This window comes from Indicator indicator, chromosome 8 (genome assembly GCF_027791375.1).
Source record: "Indicator indicator isolate 239-I01 chromosome 8, UM_Iind_1.1, whole genome shotgun sequence".
Lineage (NCBI taxonomy): Eukaryota > Metazoa > Chordata > Aves > Piciformes > Indicatoridae > Indicator > Indicator indicator.
In genome coordinates, this window is record NC_072017.1 from 25,274,625 (window position 1) to 25,295,153 (window position 20,529).

Genomic DNA, 20,529 nt, shown 5'->3' on the forward strand with positions numbered 1-20,529 from the left:
AAGTTTCTCATCTGCTATGTGCTGTTCAAATGTATGTTTATTTCCTGTAAATAAAAACTAAAATTTGTAGTCAAACTTGTGAGTCTCTTTATTTGTGTATCTGTGAAAGAAGTGTGCAAGCAAATTGGTAATCAAAGAATAGGGAGTTAAGAGGCAATGATTAGTGAGCTAGAAAAAGCCAGAGGTTGCTGCTTTCCAAAGTATTAATTTTAAACTGTGCTTGAGTGAAAATTCTCACACCACATCACAGCTCTGCACCATCATCTGTGGAGAAACAAAAACACATTATGCTTTATACTCTTCTGAGGGGTAATATCATTTGGGCAGTAGCACAGTGAGTTTTCTGATGGCTTAGCTGAGGACAAGGCCTGGCAGCTCAGACCCGACCCCTCCTTCCTTTTTCTTTCCCTACTGCAGGGCTACAGGGGTGATGGTAAGAGATGGCATTTTTCTGTGCTGAGATCACCTTGACACACAGGCAGAGTTCCTGACTGAGTGGTGTGTAGCTATGGAGAAGCTTGTTAGCTCTGACAGTTTGTTCTATTAACGTTATCGCTTTCCTTTAAGTAATTGTGGACTGCTAAGCTGTTGCTGAGCTACAGCATGCTTAACTGGAGAGCTTTCCTACAGCTGAAAAGAAACAGCTGTAAGGTGTGACGTGTGTAAGCAGTAAACCATGAGGCAATACATGTACTGCGACCTTGCAGCCCTTACTGTGAGAGGAGGAGTGAACATCTGTTCTGGAGCATAAGTGTGCTGCTGCTGGCGCAACTTGGTAAAACTCAGTTTCATTCTCATCATAAATAAAATGTTTGAAAAGGAATTAAAGAGCAGCTAAGACCTTTAGCAAGGCTTCTATGCATAAGTGATACTGGGATTCACTTTATGCTCTTACTTCAGTGTGAGGTGCTCTTAATATTTTTCTAAAGGAAGTCTTCCAGTTATTCAGAGATACAAGGATAAAGAAAATCAAGATTAGTCCATTCAGATAATGCTACTGGGATTACAACAGGATTATGTCCAAAAGTGGATTGGAGCAACGCTATACTCTCTGAGTAGGTGCTTTGTTCCCAGTGCTTCTACCTCTAACATGGTTACAGTTACTGTTCCAGCTCTCTGGAATTACTGAAAAGCACATGTGACCTTGGTACTAAGCCATCCTCCATGCAGCTGGAATGGAGGTGATTGGTTTGCCATCAGGTTTGCATGTAGCCTGGCAAGGGACGTAGGTTTGAAAAGTGGTTGAGGGCTGGAGGGTAAAGGCTTCAGGTCCTGCCCAAAGGCCTGCTGTTTGGCACTCTTGCCATTTGCAGGGACTGCATCCCCCAGCCCGTACTGCTACCAGGGATTGCCCTGACCCAAGGTACAGGACCTTGCACTTGGCCCTGTTGAATTGCATGAGGTTCACATGGGCCCACTTCTCCAGCTTGTTTTGCCAAACCCAGTAAAAGCTGCATGTTAAACTGGCATTTCTGCTGTGCTTTTTTTTTCTTCCCCAGAAAGCATTAAAGAGAGGTGGTCATTCTGTATCACAGAACTGAAAGAGCTCCTGAGTGTTCAGCCACACTACCTACCTTTGGTCAGGGCTATTTCATGCAGAGTTTCCACAACATGGATTTTTGCAGAAGCTGTTGCCTCTCCTTTGGCATTTGATGCATGGCACTCATACTCTCCAGCATCCTCTTTACTCAGAGGAGATATCTAGAGGAAGAAACACATCCCACAATAAGTACCCTATGCATAGGTAGAGTGAATCTGCTTTAAGGTATCTTACATCACATGTTAATTGCTTGAGATGTATTGAGCTGAACAGAGTACATTAAGTAGCAGTTAAACCTTAGGGAACCACACTGTGTGATTTTCCTCTGTCTGTTCTGAATAGTCTGATTCAGATTGTGGTGGCTCTCTCCATTAAGGTTTGGGACAAGCACATGCTTCCAGGGGTCAGTGTAGCTTTCTTCTCTGCTGTAATGCACTCTCTCCTTTTATTTTACTGTTTGCTTAGTTTGGAGATGTGTCAGTCCACCGCATGCTTGGAAACGAGACAGAGGCAAGAGGAGAAAACCTTTTTGCAATCAGTTCAGCAAAATCATCAGCTCGAACCCCTCCCTCCCCTTTTTTTCTACCTCTGCTTCTGCAAGTGGTGTGGGAACTAGCACCCTAAGCTGTGCTACCCTGCTGCCAGCTTCTGTGGCTCGCAGCTGATGGCTTCTGCTCTGAGTTGTTCTCAGGCAGGTGCTGTGGACAGGTACTTTTGCCAGATCTACAAGGGCTCCTTAGTTGTGGGTGGGTCTTAAGGATACCCTGCCTCTGTACGGATTCCTTCCTAGACAGGAAAGCGTCTCCTTCCTACTAATGGCAACAGGAAGAAAGGACATAGAGAAAGAACTTTTATTTAAGTCTTGCCTTCTCTGATCATACAACACATGCTTCTGCTGCATGCTAGACAGGTGAAAAGTTACACAAAGTACTTACGAGCACCCAGCCAGTCACTTCGTGTTTCTCAGGGCCCCCTCGGGTCTGGATAGCCAAGTTTTCCCGGTCCCCAGGCAAAAGCTCCATCCTCTGGACACCATACTGTCCCCGAATTATCTAAATAGAAGGGCAGAAAGATGTAAGAATGTTGGATCTTATTTATGCTGGAACTACTAGGACTATACCCACACAAAGACAGGATCAACAATGGTTTTACATGAATGGGCTTTGTGCGGTAGCAGCTTTTTTTTCTGGTGTCAGCATTTCACCTTATGCTCTCTGTGCTGCAGCCCTACTACCCCATCACCTCAGCATCTGAGACCACTTCCCCCTTACCTCAGCAGGAGTGGATAAAGCAGCACAACTTTCCACTGTGGATGGTGCTAGGCAAACATGCCCTGCACCAATGGTCTCGCAGAACTGATGTACATGTTCCCAGTGGTGTGGCTGTCCCATCAAATGATGCTTGTACTAAACAAGGAGCATGTGGCTACCTACAGCTGCTCCTAGCCATACATCAATCCAGGTCTGCAGGCTGGAGCAGAGCTGCCTTCTGCTTTGAGACTTGGTGGACAACAAGAGCTGGCTGTTGTCCTTGTTTGGAGAAGCTCCCCCACAACTTTCCTGACAATCAGGAATGTTGCTCCTGGAATGGACTCTCCTTGTATGACCCATCCTCTGCTCAAGAGTTAAGCAACAGCCCTGCAGGTTTCTACTGCTGCAAACCAGGGAGTCCCTCCTGGCGGGCCCAGCATCCACGAGGGAGCAGCAGTGCAGTCACTCCCCAGGACTGTGTATTCCAGTACAGAGCACAGCATGGGATAAGTGGTGCTCAGCCCTTGTTATCAGCAGGTCAAGCAGCCTCTCAGCCATAAGGAAAAGCACAGCAGGGCAGCAGGGACAGTCAGTGTAAACATAGTGTCTGCTTGTAAACAACCACAAAATGCTGCCTGGTTCAACTCGCCTACATTGCCTGCTCACCCAGCACTCTGCTCTGGGATTCCTAAGAACAGAGTTTGCTGTCTCTGAACAAAGCACTCTGGGCCTATCTAGTTTTGTTCTCTGCAGTATTCTCAAGCTGGTATTGTTTCAGCTTAATTTTAAGACTCCTCCCAAGCATCCCCAAATGTGTGGCACATGAAGAAGGTACAGGGGCCAAGCAGTGGCTCTCGGCCCTACAGCTTAATCCTCTCTACTGAGCATTGGCCCTTGCCCTAAGCCAGGTGCTACCAGTGCACTGCCAAAAATCATCATGCTGACAGCTTCCAGAGATAACTGCCTCATGTAGTTCCTGTGCCTGACATAGGTGAGCCGTGTCTAGCCACCTCAGAGTCACTGCTACCAGCAGGGTGACAGCAGGTCAAGGGACATTCCCTGCGTGCTCAGAATCCCAGGCACTACCAAAGAGAAACACAAGTCCTTTTCTGCCTTAGGATCAAGGGAGTTTAGAATAAGCAATGCATAGACTAAGCAAATCCAGATGTTGGGGGGTGGACAGAACTGCACAATGGGAGAACTCACCAAAGATGTGTGTTTCTAAGGAGGCATCAGCTATGGCCTTGATGCTTACCAGGCAATCTCAGCTGCCTCAGGTTTTCTGTGTTCTAAGAGCTCTTTGCAAGGCCCTTACCTTGTTCCAGATGAGGACAGGGGTTGGGATGCCCATGACTTCACAGCTCAGGTAGATCTGTGCTCCTGTCACGTTCCAGATGTCCTTAGGAGGGGTCACAATGGAGGGTCCTGCAAAGAGAAAGAAATGCTCCTGAGCACTGAGTGACTGCAAGCCTGTCTCCCTCCTGGCTTTTTAAGTGGGACCAATCACTTCTGATGGGTTTTGAGGATAACGTGAGGGGTGTCCTTGCTTGGAGCAAAGCCAGCTGGACTGATCCCACATCACAGTGCTTCCCTCTCCAGGGCTATACATGCATCTGACCTTAAGCTGTTCAGGCTGATGGGCACACACCCCAGATGAAAACGCAAGTGTTCAGCACTTCAGGTGATCCATCCATCTACTCAGAAGACTGAGATTAGAGGTAAGATTGTGTTTGTGGTCTGTTATCTCAGGGACTGAGCAGAACTTTACAAACTGTTGCCTCCGCTCACCATGTTGCCACTAAATGTATTGCTGACACTTGACACATGGACAAAAGGACTCCCCAGGAAACAGGGTGGATCCCGTTCATGCTCCCATGCCATGGAAAACTTGGCCAGCTTTGCAGCATCCTTTTTTTTCCCAGCATGATTTTAATCTGCAGCAAAGCCCATGTCAGCTGGCTGTCAGAATTCAATGTTATGCTGCTCATGTTTTACCTGTGTGAAATATTTGGCCAAAACTGGCTAGCTGGAGGGTTGCAGATCTCTCCTTGGGGGTATCTGGGAAGGGACCAAGTGAATGTAGGACTCCATTTTTCCCCAGAGAGCTCCACTCTGGTTAAACTGGAAGTTGTTTCCAAAATCAGATGGGAGAGGAGCTATTTTGCAGATCTGGCTGGAGATGTTTACCCCTCAGGCTGGGAAATGTTGGAGACATAACCCATATCCCAGGAAGGGAAGAACGGTCTTTTCTGTTCAATCCCCCATTAGTTGGGTTGTTTTGCAGAATGCAGCTATTAATTCCCCGCAACAGGAAGTGCAGACCAAAGGAGCACATAGTGTTTATTTCCACTTATTGATAGTGTGAAGAACACAGTAGCTTTTCCCCATCTGCTCTGAAGATGCAGGCAGCAACAGGAAGCTGAAGGTTCCATTAGGTTCCAGCAGAAGATGACATTTACTATGCAAACAAGATTCCAGAGCGATCCTGACTGAAGGCCCTGGGTATGCTGGCTCACAGAGCATGGCTCATTCCTACCTCATAAAAGAGGGGCAGATTCGGGTCTTGATGCTCCTGGGGTCCTGAACATGCATGGACCTCTGCCCTGCAGCTCTCTTGCAGGCTGTCAGAAGCAGGTTTCAGGAGCATCCCACTACACCACCATCTTCCAGCAGAAAGTTAGTGTCTTTTTTCATCCTTGAGACCTGGGGCAGATCCAAACTGGTATCATCAGCTGGAGGACATCAGCCATCCCTGTCTTAGCCCAACGGATACCAAGGTGGCTCCTCAGTCCTGAGCAGCCGATGTCATCTCAGGGAAGTGTTTGCTCTTATCCAAGACTTCTCTGTCCAGGAAGTACACAGCTTGCTGATGGGAAGCTGCTAAGAAACTGGGGTTGCTGCAAACCAGATTGTCTGTTACAGGGATAGCTCAGTCCTGGTTTTAACAGCAGGTAGCTGTGTAGAAGCAGGATAGTTTTTAAAGCTAGACAATGGTTCAGGGCTTGTTTCCTGGTAGACATCACAACCTAGTTGCTCCTGATCTGCACAGAAATGAGTCCCTCAGCTGAGAAGAGGATTTAAGCAGGGTTTCATTACATGGCTTACCCTGTTAGCTGTGGTGCTGCTTTAATTGATTCCTGTGCACTGGCCAGGAGAGGGGTGTGTTGGAGTCAGAGCACCCTTTCCCAAATGGAAGAGTGCTGGAGTTATCCTTTTCCTAGGTGGCCCAGAGCAGATCCATACCTCCAGATCATGTCCAGTTCTGCACTCCAGGCAACACCCCAGTGGAGGCTGTTCTCTTGAGTACAACGAGAACATAGTACAGTGTGGTGATCCATGGAGCTCAGCCTCCCTGCCCGCAGCACTGCCCAGTCCCTGAGCAGCTGTGGCCAGCACAGGGTATTGCCATCCCCATGAGGGGGCCACCTCAGGTCATGCACTCTGCTGCTCTTCCCCAGCACGGCTGTTCCATTTCCTGCACAGCCCTGTTGTTCTTTTTCTAGTGTCCCTTGAACAATAGGGATAATAAGGGGCTTGGCAGCTCTGGTGGGTTCTGGATGTCCCCAGGCAGCTCAGCTCACCCCAAGAGATGTGCATCCAGCCTAGTCTGCTGCTGCTTCCTCCTGCTCAGCCATGCAAACCCACACGCAAACCTGGGGGCCTGCCCCTGAGAGGCAGAGCTACACTTGGCGCCTGCATGACACTGTCTTCTTTATCACTGGTGACAGAGGTTCTCTATGAGGCAGGAGAAACACAGCTGCCCTGAAATTACAACCATATCCCATTATCTTCCGCTGCAGAAAAGCAGAGATCCCAATTCTTACATTAAAAGCCACGTGGATTTTAAGGAACCATTACGCTCTTCCAGGAGCTGGATCAAGTCTTCCCCAGTTGGGAGCTGGCAACATTCAAGGCACTGCTAAATCCACCTCCTGAGGTGTCTCTTGACTGCCAGAGCTTCTCCTTGTGTCAAGGGCCAGGACATTCTCCACCTGTGGATGTTTGCTCGCCCTGCTAGAAGCAGATCACACAAGGATATTTCTGCTGACAGGGTAAAAGAGAGGCAATTTCTAACCACCTCCCAGGCAAGGAGAAATTGTTTGTCTTCCTTGGAAAGTGAAATTGCCTGCACAGCTTCACAGCACAGCTCCAGCTGGCTTGGCACAGTGAGAGCCTGGCCATTGCAAGGCAGCCCTGAGCTGAGCTTGGGAGGTACATCCTGATCTAACCAGGAGGAATGTGAGACTCTGCCTTTGGCTGCAAAATGAACTGGGAGCATTCACAGGCCTGCTCCTCTATCCGGCACAGCCTGAGGCCAGGAGGGGGAATACACATCCCCACATCCCCAGAGATGCAGCAGTGTCATGGGAAGAGTCAGTGTGGTCTCTTGGGATATTTGACTTAAATCCAGACAGCCAAAACTCTAGAGCTGGGCTTCTTCCTCTGCTAAAAATAAATGAGAAATGCCAAGAAGTCAGCAGATTTGAAGTCAAATCACGACAGGCCACATCAAGTTGACATCCAGGTGCATGGCAGCCACCATGCCAACTGCCTGTTTTAGTCCCGCTCATGCTCTCTCCCACAGTCCCTCAAAGCAGTCTCATATACAACTAATGAATTGATTTCTGCCAGCATGGAGACCCCTGGCCCTCATCTTACCACCTGTCTCCTAGAGACCTTGCTGCAGGTTACACCTGCTGATGAAAATGGTCACCACCATCAGTGTGGCTGAGAGGTCTCTGCTCTCCTGCAGGGAAGCAGGCAGGGGCACTGTGGATGTACTGGATGCTCCCTGTTTGTACTTGCCATGAAGGTGCAGGAGCTGCTCGGCCAAGAGGACAGCACAGGCTGCTGATGGAGATCAGCTGCTTTCTGCAGGCACTTCAGGCATTTCCTCCCTGCTCTGCCCATTGTTCACAAGACAAGTAGCTCTCCGTGGCCCGGGAAGGGGCTTATATCCAGCGCCAGTGAGCTCATTCACCCCAAGAGAGGAGCCTAAAGCGTGGGGGCTGTTTTCTCTGCAGATCACAGGGAGCTGACAGTCTATGTTATGTCAAAAGCAGCAGCTGGAGAGGAGTTCCCACTGCTGTTATCTAGTTGCTTTTCTGCCACAGCAGCATGTAGCAGAGCCTGTGACTTCTTTGATGAGGCTATCATATGGCTTCTGTTCCTGACAGCCATCCTGTGCCAGGCACCTTTTCTCTGCTTAGCCACAGCAGGCAGAGGTCTGACATCTCCCAGCCTACCTGCCTGCTGAGCAACAACTTTGCTAAAGTCAAGGGGGTCACAGGTAGGTCACCAGAGTCAAAACCAAGCTCGACATTGAGCACTGGGGCATGGCCTCATGCTTAGGTGTGCATGGGAAGTCCTGACCATGAACACATGAAGCTGTGGATCACATCCTGAGGCTTGCGTGGGTGTCAGCTTGGTTCCCAGCCAGCTCTCCTGAGCAGCCTTGCGTGAAACACAGACCGAGAACATTCCCCTTAAGACAGCAAATCAAAACCAAAGCTAGACATTGTTCACCCTCACAGGCCCTTGCAAGTCTGAAAATAGACCCACTCCAGTCTCCTAAATTTCTGGGAAAGTAATTTCCCTTCAAAATCTCTTTATATGGAGAAGGGGAAACCTTCTGTAAGCAGCATCTACTCATTCTAGCTGGCACAGCCTCAGCTGCTCCCTCCCAGGTCAGTGCTCTGCAAGAAGCAGCGGCAGAGGGGAAGCACAAGCAGCTTCTGGCCTTCCTCATTCCCAAGGCTGCCTGCTGTTTTCTGGAAGATTTACAAACCTGGTCTTGAAAAGACTGAGTTACAAAAGGAAGTTCAGAGACATCCAGACCAAAGGAGACGCCAGATTCCCTTTCTTCTGTACCTAGCAGGCAGGATGGGGCTGTGCTGGCCCCAGCACTGTGACCAGAGCAGAGGCTGTGCCTCTGCATGCCCTGTGCCCAGCTCAGTGCTCTGACTCACTCTGCAGCATCCTCAACACAATCGGATTTCCAAAGCTGGGCCAATAGAAAGGGAAATGTGGCTGAAGCTGTTCTGAGGCTCAACTGCAGGCTTATAACCACACTTGCCTCTGGAAACAGCCAAAGAAGAAAAGAGCAAACCCTCTGAATGGAGATGACACGGTCCTTGACTGTGAACTGCCATGAACCAACCTCTCTCTTGCCTTTTCCCATTGTTCTGCCCTTTTTCCTCACCTCCCTTTTTTTCATCACTCTGAGGTATGGTATCCCCAGGGTCAAATAGGCAGAAGCTTTCTGCAGACAGCTTGCCCTTCCCCAGTCATATCTGGATGCTCATTTGTTTGGTTGGTTGTTTTTTTATCTTGGACCTCTCAGAGAAGCCAGCTCAAGAAACCTCCCAGCTGCCACCTCCCCTCTTTGTGTGAACTTGGCTCAGTTTCACTAAGAAAACTCTCATTATGGCACAAAGACTACCAGGAGCTAAAGCCTGGAAAGAATGTGAAAAGCTTGTGGTGGGAGGCACAGAAACAAGGCATGGCAGCATTTATACATAGAAAAGCAAGCAGAGCTTTCAAAAGTCTGACCTGATTAGACTTGTTATGTGGTAATCTCCTGTTTAATATGAACCTCAATCAACCTTAGCCCTACAAAGGATTAAACACATTTTTTTAAACACAGCATGCCTTTTCAGCAACAGAAAAAACAAACATGGGGAGGAATTTGCTGATCTGTAATCATTCCTTCCTAGTGATTTTGGATATGCTATGACAACTGAGAATGACGACACAGGTAAAATATAGGATCCTCTTGGGCACTAGAGGTGTTTGAACACTCCCCAAGCAGACTGGTGCTCTTCAAGACTGAGCTGCCAAGTAATACATTAAACAGCCTTCCTAATAAGATTTTAGCACAGCAAACATAAAAACTCAAGCTCCAATGAACCAAAACCTTTTCAAATACCTAAATGCCTTTTAAGGAGGGTTTTATGACCTATCCTACAACAGTGGAAAACCCCAAAGTTACAGATGAACTTAAAAAATACCAGCATAAAGCTTCAGCTCTAGAAACTCTGTCTCAAAATCCCAGTGCACTGTGTGCTGGAAAAGCACCACACTGAAAAATATTACATCCCCACACCATGCTCCATCTGAAAGCAACCCATGGTCTAAAACAACAGGTGTAACCCCCACATACACCAGCACAGCTCTGCTCTGCTCTGCTGTGGACTCTCTGGACACAGCTCAAAAAGGTGAACAAAATGTACCTGCAAATGCCACACCTGGTAAGAGAAAGAGGTAAGAGAAAGCAGGAAGCAGGCCACTGCTGCATACCCTCACTCCCAGCTGATGGAGAGTCCAAAATCAGCTTCCCAGGAGAATTAGGGAATTCAGCTTGTTTCCAACCACAAATGACTTAGCAAAAACTTGTCTAAATCCTTCTTTCACAAACAAATAAAAAAGCACTCATAAAATGTGGATATTCTTTTAAGTCCCTTAAAATCCAACAAAGAAGGGAAGGAAAGAACTAAAGGAATCTAAGCTACTTGTTAACTAAAAAAACACAAATACAGAAAAGTTTCTTGAAAAATGTGATTGGATAGGAACTATGCTCTCTTGTGTCTAGAAAATATGGGAGCCTTTAAATTTAAGGCAGCTGTATCAGGAGAAAATGAGGCAATGAGAGTTATAACAGCAGTCTGCCATCTCCCAGAAAATTTCCCCCCAAACCCTGTCTCTGCTCTATTCTGGCAGGGGATTTACAAACAAAAACAAACCAACCAACCAAACAAACCCAAACCCAAACCAACCAACCAAAGCAAATAAACAGAAACCACAAACAAACCACCCTTTAAACTAAAATATTTCTGTAAAAGCCTCAAGAGCTGAATTTGCATGGAATGAACCAGCAGACGTAATTTATGTTTCTTGTTTTGAAACTGACCTGTGGGAACGCAGCCCCTGTTTGTTTGCAGCACAGGTGAGGCACAAGCAAAGCAAAATTATTGCTGGAGTAAAGTGGCAGGAATCTGGGGGGAGGGAGGGCAGGGGCGGTACTTGACACTGGTTGTTAGTCTCCACCAGTCTGGCAGTCACAATCTTATGTCTGCCAGCCCATTTTTTAAGCCCTGTGGACAGCCAAGAAACCTTGCACCCACCTTTTCCTGAGAAACAGAGCTGGCAGGCGACACCTCGGCAAAAATTTTTCTAGAAGGGATGCTGTCTGGGCTTCTGGAAAGCCAATTATGCCCCTCTGGGGGCACAGCTCAGCTCCAGTGTTTGGGATATCTTTGCTGGTGAGAGAGATTTAGGCAAGTTTAGTGCTGGTTACAGTCAGCTTTGAAAGAATCTCTCTCCTGGTCATGCTTTTCATAAGCTCTGCAGCCTGTGGGATGGTCCTGCCAGGTGTTGAGCCCTTGTCATCACAAGGCAAGCCCCTCCACATTTTCAGTCCTGCAAAAAGACTTTCATGGAGACACGGAAATTCCAGCCATGTTCAGCTAAACAGAAATAAAGCAGGCTGCTCACCAAGCCAGCAAATCTACTCTTCACCCAGAGAGGCCCTGAGTTTCTACCTCTGGGAGGTCTTTGTAGGTAGGTACAAAGGAGAACTAGTTGCCTGGAGAGTAAGACATTGTCCTCTGGAATCTGTCAAGAGCTGCTTTGTTGTACAGTGTATTTAAGCAAGAACAGGCACTTGGCTTCCACTAAGGACAAAGCTTCAACTGACAAGAGCAAAACAACCTGAAGACCCCAACCGTGATGGAATAAGTGTCAGGGACTTCAAACCATAAGACCTTTGAGCTGCAATGAAGCAACTTCAGCAGTATTTCCAGCAGCCACAACGTGTGCCCTGAAGCAGGTATTTGCTGGTAGATAAGAGAGATTCAGAGGTATTCGTCCCTTCTTGCCCTGGTGAGACAAGCCTGTGCCTGGCATTTTTCAGCTCAGAGATCTCATCATGCTAAAAATCCTGCTAGATTTTTGAGGGGGGTTGGTGCTTTGAGGTTGTTCTGCCTGGCTTGAGCTGAGCCACGCAAGCCTAATTCTTTATGCCAGTTGGTTCTGCATGGCAGCAGTACTATGGTCCTCCTGTCCCAGGTCCTAGCTGGCTATAAACAGCCTTTGTATGCATTGCAAACTTAATTTCAGCCTAAATTACTGAAGCCACTAGCTCCACAAGAGGCTCTTTTGAACATCTGTGCATAGCTGGGTGACAGCAGGGGCAGAAAGCAGCTGTCATGGCAGCTGAAGGGACCACCAGAGGTGGTACCCTGACCAGGTATCTGCCCCACTGTCAGGCTTCTGCTTTGTCTCTGGGCCTGCTCTGCCTGAAAGAGATGGCAGCAGGCATAAGCATAACTACACATATTCACAGGCAGAATGCAGGGGGCCAATCCATTTAAAGGTAATGCTGGAAAGCAGCTGGAAAACTTCACCGCCTCAGCACTGAGATGAGCTACAAAGAGGCTGCTGGGGCATAAGGGTAGCTGCGGGGTGAAGGTGGTGGTTCCCTGGCAGGGAGCAGGGCAAACCCAGAGCCAGCTGTGAGTGTAGATGTGAAGGCACAGCACAAGCCCAGCTAGAAAGGAGCCCCATGGTGTTGCTGCCTGCTCCCCTAGAGCAACCCAGACAGCTTTGCCATCCCCTGCTGACACCGCACTGACAGCAGCCAAGCAGCCTCAAGGAGTTGGGAATCAAGCTGAGTTCCTCTTTCCAGATGATCCCAACAGCTCTGTTCAGGCACAACCCACTCCAGGAAGGACTGGCTGGATCCCCATACCTGCCAAGTGCAGGTATAGCAAAGGCTATTTCCACCCTCTAAAATTCTTCTCAGCTGTGTCTTCTTTTGCCCTCCAGCAGGAAGTTTTGGCTGCAACGGAAATACCTTTTTCTGAATGGCTTCACTATTTTTATACAAAGAACACAGGCATCAGATCCAAGAGGTCTGGGAAACAAGCAGCAGAATGAGAAACTCAAGGACAAGGTCAAGGCAAATTATGTAGGGCCAGGAACCGGCTGCTTCCTTTTGCTATTTAACAACAAAGAGACATCCATGTTTTTTTCCAGTCGTTGAGCAGTATCTCTTAACAAGCAAAAACTGCATTGCACGCAAAACCCTGGGATGGGCACTGTGCTGAATACAGAAAGCTCAACTTGGCATCCATTTGGTTAGCTTTGTCAAATTTACTTTCAATGAACCTCTAGTTCCTTGGAAATATATCTACGGTGGACAAAGGTGTGTGTCTCAATGAGTATTTTGCATGTTAAGCCTTATGCAGCTGATGCTTTGTTTCCAAGTGGCTTTACTCGTACCATACTCAGTCATGGTATTCCCTATGACTCTCTGCCAGCAGGGACACCTCCCCCAGACCCTTTGAGTATTTGGGATGTGTGGAGAGGCAGACAAGGTGAGAGAGAGAGTATGAAATGCAGCCCTAGTTAACCAAAGAGTAGGAGCCCGCCTTTAATTGCTTGTGGTTGACGTCTGTCTGAAGCATGTATTTCAAGGCAGAAGAAGAGGTGGCTGTGGCAAGCCTCATTCCCACCTTGATGAGCACAGTGACAGGGATCGAGAAACAAACTGTCAGCCCATTTGCATATGCCCAGGTCCCGTCTCCTGCCCTGCCACACCAAGCATGCGTTAGTGCAAGAGTGGGTGAGGACCAGCATCTACCAATACTGTTCCCAGAGGCATTCCCTTCTTCTGATGGATGCCCCATCTCCAGCTGCTGCCCTTCCTGCCTATGACAGCAAAGACCAATGTCAGCTGCCACTCTGCATTCCCTTTTCCTGAGCACCAGAATTCAAACAGGATATACAGAACTGGAAAGCCCTCCCTCTCCAGTTCCACTCAATTAAAAAAAAAAAAAAAAAAGTTAAAAGTCATCAAACATAGTTAGGACCCACTGCTGGAAACATGTTTTTATCAGATTTGAAAGACTGATTGCTCTTGGACCTAAAGGATGCAGTCCTGGTAAGACTGCAGTATGTGTGGACACCTCAGAGCTCATCTACCATGAGCAGAAAGCCCAAGTCCCCAGATCCCTGAGGTCTTCTTTCTGTGCAAACGCTGTCACACAAATGACTGGTCCAGGCAGGATCCTGCCTATAGTCTCTCTGTGCAGAATCCCACCCTAGACAGTTCCTCGAGGAGATCACATCTATTTGTGATATGACAAAAGTCAGAACTTCTACTCTTTGATTCCTACAGAATTTAGGAAACCCAGAAGAGTGCTGTCTCCTGTCTGGAAAGATACTGAAAGAGGCTCTGCCCTGTAAGGCTGATGGGATGGACATCCTCTCCTGTAATTGCTTGGAAATCTGTGTGGAGATTACAACTCCTCTCCCCACCCCACAGCTCTAACTACTAGGAGGCCCTGAGTGCTATAGGAATGCTTCCAGATGTTTACCATGTGTGTGGGCTGAGTCCCTGCCTCATCTGTGAGTGATGCATATCACAAGAAGGTCCACAGCACAAGGAAGATTCATGCAGCTGAAGGAAATCTCAGAAGAGTCAGTTGCGACATCACTGCTGAGCAGCTCATATCCCTCTTGCTCCCTTCCCCAAGATGCTGGGTCAGAGCTCTCCAGAAGCAGGAGCCAAAAGAAAAGTGGGTCCCCAGAGCAACCGAGGAGGAGACATTTTGCCAGTGGCTCAGCACCACATGCTCCAGCAAAGTTCTTGGGTAAGAGATATCAGCTTGCAAGGGTATCTTGCTGCACATCTACACACCCAAAAAGACCTTCTCCAAGGAAGGGATGCATTTTATGCATGGAATAGCTGTCCCACACTGTGACCATCTTCAAAGCTGCTACTGTGATGACCAAAGGATGTAGAAAGTTTGAGGCTAGTAGGTCGGTGGCCTCCCATTATCCTGCCTAGTAGCTTGCATTTTCTTTGGCTTCATCAAATTTTCTGTTGAATCTTCACCAGGTCAAGCCAGCATTCAGACTGGGGCAGACACAGGGCAGTGTAGAGAAGGGTTGAGGAAGTAGCTTATGATATATCAGTACTTGTTTTGCCATGAACCTGCACGTGACTTTGGACAAGACAAGTAAGAATGCAGCCATCTTCTCAAGTACACATCTGAAGTGTGACCTGAGACATCTTTCAGCTATCTGCTCACTTGCTGTGGGCTGGCAGGGCTAAGAAGCATCACCCATTTTCAGAATCACTGTTACCTGCTCTTGAGTCCTCCCCACCAGGAAAGACTCCTAAATACTAGATGGAGGCCTGGACAGAGGCCATTCTCATCTCATCCCACCTTAGCCTGATGGCTGGAGCCCCCTTCCTCCAGGAGTTAACATTATCATGATGTTTCTGGCTAATATATAAGCCTGACGTTTTGCACAAGGTTTGTGAAAAGCCGCAAAGGGCATTTAATGGATGGTATCAAAATGCATAGCCCAATACTTACCCAGCCTTTCGTGCTTTCTCTAGGAGTTTCAAAAACATTTTTGTAAGACATACTTGGCCTCAGTTATGGGAAGAAAGAGAAGGAGGAGGTGGAGGTTGTGACCCTATGCATACTGTGTTTGTGAAAACACGCCTCCACCAAAATGACACTGGCACAGTGAATATGTCCTTGAGACCTTCAGTAAATAGCTTGTGCGCTGTGTCCCACCCCTCCCTCTCTCCCTCCCTCCCAGTGAAACCCACGCTCAGAAGCCAGGATTTCTAATAAAGCCTTCACAACAGAAGAATTTCTTCCTTGATCACTATCCCCAAGTAAAAGCTTCGGAAGATGAGACATCCTCCTTGTAAATGCTGCAAGTGCAAACCACTATCTACAGGTCAGAGCGAAGTCACTGATTGTTTTCCCTTCCAACCACGGCAAGCCTGTGGATTTTGGCTCTAAAATTCTGTGGCTTTCACATCCATTTAATCATTTCCTTTTCTGTCTGCAATCTCCCTCTGCCAAGCTCTCCCCTTTAGTCCCATGTCACAGCATCCCAAGTTGCAAACTGCAGACAAAGTATGAGAAGCAGGGACGTGTCGCTCCAGCACGGCTGGAAGCCAAAAGAGAGTGGTTCAGTTTCCTTGCATTTCTGGGGTTGGTCTAAAGTCTTCCTCCAAGTTCAGGCGGCATCATCTGACTGAGACTCTTAAGTCCATTTAAGGTGGTTTTGAAGTCATCTCGCCTTTAGAAATACGCACCCTGATGTGATGAAACAGCACGAGCCGCACTCGAGAATAGCCTTTCCCCCGCGAAGTGAGGTAGCAACAGCCAAACACCTCACCTTCCCCAGCAGCTCCCGCCGCCGGCCCGCCCCACCCGGCCCCGAGCGCTGCCCCGAGCGCTGCCGCCACCGCCCTCCCGCCGGCGCCCCGCACCTTGCTCGCAGGATCCCTTGCTGCGCTGGCTGATTGCGGGCTCCCCGCGGCTCTGGGCGCGCAGGCTGGCGGCGCGGAGCTGGCAGCCGCTGCTGTAGGTGAGCCCGTCGCTACCGCACACTGGGTAGCGGCTCTTGCAGAGGCACACACCGGGCAGGCCGGCGGCGGAGAGGGGTCCAGGGGCCGGGCCACCCTTGGCCTTGCGGCGTTGGCGACTTTTCACGCACTCGAGGCCAGGGGCGCAGCGCCCGCCCGCGGCGCCGCCGCCGCCGCACGCCTCACCCTCGCCGCGGCCGCACTGCCAACAACACCCGCAGGCGTCCCGCACCCGGCCCAGCGGGCAGCCCCGCGGCGGCAACGCCGGGCACCGCGACGGCTCGCAGGGTCCGCAGCCCCCGGCCGCCGCCACCGCCGGCGCGGGCAGTGCCAGCGCCGCCAGCAGCGGCAGCAACAGCCGCAGCAGCAGCACGGAGAGCGGCATGGCGGCACGGTGGCACAGTGGCAAGGCGCTGCTCGCCCCCGGCAGGCGCTTAAGCCGCGACAGGGGAAACCCCTCCCCGGCGACGCCGGCCCAGCCCCGGCCACGGCCACGGCCCCCGCCACAGCAGCGGGGCGTCGCCGCCCTCCCGTGGCCGCCGGCACCCTCCGCAGTGCCGACTTTGCCCCCTCGGTGTACTGGCCTGGCTGTCCTTCAGCCTTGGCATCCCCTTGGTCTCCCCTCTTGCCTCCTGCCTGTGCTCAGCTCACAGCCATCAGCTGCGGGAAGTTGCAGAGGCCCCAGTGAGCCCGAGCCGGTGGGTTTCCTGCGGGAGTGGAGGCGATAGTGAAAAGGAGATCCGGCGAGTGGCCTTTGCGCACCTCCGGGACAAAAGTGTTGCCCACTGCCCTCTTTCATCCCGGCTTCTGGTACCTGCCCTGATCTGGCTCCTAAGGGGCCTCTGAGGGGCTGAGGGTGGGGGCTGAGAAACTGGGGGATGCTGCTTGAGTATGTAAGGATGGTGCCCTGCAAGTGCAGCACCCCAAAGCATCATGGTGCTGTTAAACCCCTTGACAGAGGGCAGTGGAGTGGCAAAGGGTGCTCCTTTCTGCCCTTGCCCTTGTTCCCTCCACTTGCATCTGGCTATGCTCTGCAAGGGCTTCAGCTGGTGCAGGGGAGTCCAGGCCAAATGCTGCTCAGCCCTGCTCCTGCCGAAGCCTGTGTGGTGGGCACTACTTTGGCACTGTGAGATGAAGAAGGGCTTTGGTACTCTGGGGTGGAGAAGGATGGAAGTAGTTCGTGTCCCATGCTGTAAAACTGGGGAATGCCGCACTGCCCAGTATGGGTTAGCAGCAGCTGAGCCCCTAGGTCACGATGTCTGTTCTCATATAGGGCAACCATGGCCATAAGTCAGACAGGCCAGAAGAGAGGGACTGCAAGTTCCCCACTCACCCAAACCTGCTCGGGAAGGATTGACCTGCTTATGCCTGTTCAGTGTTATGCCAACACTGTGAGAATGGACTCCCACCTCATGCCTCTTCAACTCTCTGGGGCCCACCATGGAACATTCCTCTTGGGACATCACGGACTCTGCATACATTTCCTTGGATTTCTCTGTTTGCCTCACTCTGGAAGTGTTCCATTCTGTTACCTTGAGAGAAAGTCTGCCCTTCCTAGGAAGCACTACACCAAACTCCCAAGTGTTTGATACATGGAGGTTTTTTGTTTGGCTAGGGTTTTTGTAAGGGTAAGTCATTACAGAAGTGATGTAATGGGGTGAAATGGCCAATGTATGGACAGACACACCTGTCAAAACCTGAGTTAGCTGTGGAAACCAATTTCATCTTTGTATTCAACCTCCTCCAAGTTGCCATCTCCTTCACAGGCCCCCAGATTCCTTTTGGTCAGATTGTCACAAGCCTTGATTCCTCCTGGGTTTGAAGAACCTGCAGCAGCTTACCAGAGCAAGCCTTTCTGACACAAAGTTGTTGTCAGCAGTACATTTAGCAGAAGAGAAAAATGTAGCTCTGAAAGGAAGAAGGACATCAATGTCTTTCCTTCCATTGAATCCATACTCTGTGCCAAACAGGGAAGTGCCTTTGCCTCTGCCTGGAGCACAGTTTTTCCTTCCAAGGAGGTTCATGTTTTGGTGCAGACGGACCTCTAGTGTCTCTTCATAGCTTGTGCTTTGGCCTTACAGCTCTAGTTCAGTATTTCTTTGTATCCAGACTTTCCTGTGTGCTGTAGAAGATAAGGTACCCATAGTATGTGTGGGGAAGTGGCTGGGAAAGATAGGCTGGGTTGCTCTTCCCTGGAAAGAAGTTAATTACTGTATGTTCCCAGTTTACTTTCCTTTGCTTCCACTGCTCCTGCATATACTTTTGTCTTCACTCCAGGGGTCTCTGTGTTCCTTTTTGTATTGCACTAAATATTCCTAGTGCCTCTGTAACAAAATTTCCACTGCATTTCAGTGAATGCCAGTATAAACTGGAGATTTGTGTTGTGCTTCTTGAGACTTCTGTAGAGTGTTCCACCAAAATCTGTGCTGAGTATTCAAGAACATAGCATTTTCTTCAGTGTGTTGAATTTGATTAATCAGTGGAAGCTAGGAGGAATACAATGAAAATACTGTAGTGTGTTTTGATCCGTTTCATCCTTCACATCAGTATCCCTTATTTCATCATCATGCATGTATTGTCCAAAAAAATGGATTCTTTCACCCGCTCTGCAACAGGCAGTATACACACAGAGCTGTGGTATTGATTTATTAACAAAGTTGTACCAGTTTGGATGCTAGGGGTTGCCCACCCCTCCCCAAAACTCCCCATGCATTCTGTACAATTTCTTATCACCATCTACCTAATTGGTTTACAGCTGCTTTGCATTCAATTAAAGCAACACTACCTACAAAACTACTAGCACATGCTCTTGAGAGGGGTGGTCTTGTAGGTAACGGGCTTCTCAGCTCATGGGGGTGTGTGTTTTAGCATTATATGTTAAGGAGCAAAGTTCACTCGTTAGGAACATACATTGCAAGTGGTTTACATCTTCACAGTTTACAGATAAAAGCTTCCTTGGCGGACAAGAAGTTCTTGCTTCTTAAAGTCTTTATGATATGTGATGTCCTTGGTGTCTTCTTGCTGGGAAATTCCAGCACCGGCTAGGCGTCATCAGTCTGTCGGCTGCTCTTCAAGGACATGGTTGCTAGCGAGGCATGCGTTGTTTATTCAAAATAAATAGCTTTGTACCATAAAGCCACCGATCAATGGTCCTCCTTAGAAGACCAGTGTAGTATATTTAACTCCAACTGAAACAGCATCACTATAACCTATACATTCACTCAAGTGTTTTCACTCGCACGGCAATTGCAACCCTCCAGTAAGAAAATGTCGGAGAAGGGGCAGGGTGGATGGCCTTTCCTGGGGGGAAGCCGACAGGCTCCGTGAAGCAGATGATGGAAGAGATGCGAGAACGGAAACACGAGGCTTTTGGATGTTGATGCATTTTCAAACAGGGCATTTCACTTGCCGCTTGGCGTCACCCGGCTGGGTCAGAGTTTGCCACCGTTGGACTCGCAGACGTCGGGGATCGTGGACCCGCCCGCGCCGCATCCCGGTGCCGCGGCACCCGCCGAGTTTCGTTTTCGTTTCCCCGCCGGGGTGGGGCGTTCCCGGCCCTGCCCTTGTGCTGTCCCGGCTGCTACTGAGCTGTAGGGCGGCCGGCGAACGGGGAATGGCGGCGGGACGGCGGCGGCGGCAGCGGCAGCGGCAGCGGCGGGGTCAGGGGAGCAGGCGAGGCACGGAAGGTACCGACAGGCGGAGACGGAGCAATCGGGAGGGTGGCAGGAGCTTCTAGAGCCCTGCCGGGGATGGGAGCCTCCTGGCCGAGAACGGATCCGCCGCCTGAGCCGTGCACATCTCGCTCGGCGGTGAGACCCTGCGGCACCCTCCGTGCGTGGGCGGGCAGGGATCCGTGGAGGAGGTGCCGTCGAAGTCGTACCAAGTTGCTGCGCTGCCCCTCGGGGACAGCGAGGCACTGCAGGAGATGCTTAAACTTGTCCCAGTGTGCTGCCATCCAGGAAGGCTATAAGGATGGAGAATATGCATGAGCAGGACATGGACTCGTTGGAGTAGGTCCCGAGGAGGACCACGAAGCTGGAGCACCTTCGCTATAAGGGCAGGCTGAGAGAACTGAAGTCGTTTAGCCTTGAGGAGAGAGAACGCTGTGAGGACACCTTACAGTGGCTTCCCAGTACCTAAGGGACCTACAGGAAAGATTGGGAGGGACACTATCAAGAAGTGTAGTGATGGGTCAAGGGGTAATAGTTTTAAATTGAGAGACGGTTGATTTCGGTTAGATGCAAGGAAGAAATTCTTTACTGAGAAGGTGGTAAGACACTGGAACAGGTTACCTGGAGAAGTTGTGGATGCTCCTTCCCTGAAAGTGTTCAAGACCAGTT

General features: G+C 49.7%; 1 protein-coding gene across 1 annotated transcript; it reads right to left on the reverse strand.

Annotated features, from left to right (window-relative positions):
* Positions 1 to 226: 226 nt before the first annotated feature.
* Positions 227 to 19,681, reverse strand: IGFBP7 (insulin like growth factor binding protein 7). The gene is made up of 7 exons (XM_054382954.1): positions 19,595 to 19,681; positions 16,841 to 16,951; positions 16,094 to 16,736; positions 4,106 to 4,215; positions 2,476 to 2,592; positions 1,575 to 1,701; positions 227 to 264 (listed from the first exon to the last, which is right to left on the reverse strand). The coding sequence occupies exons 1-7, from the start codon at positions 19,679 to 19,681 to the stop codon at positions 245 to 247; spliced, it is 1,215 nt and encodes a 404-aa protein (XP_054238929.1). The 3' UTR covers positions 227 to 244.
* Between the last annotated feature and the right edge of the window lie 848 nt (positions 19,682 to 20,529).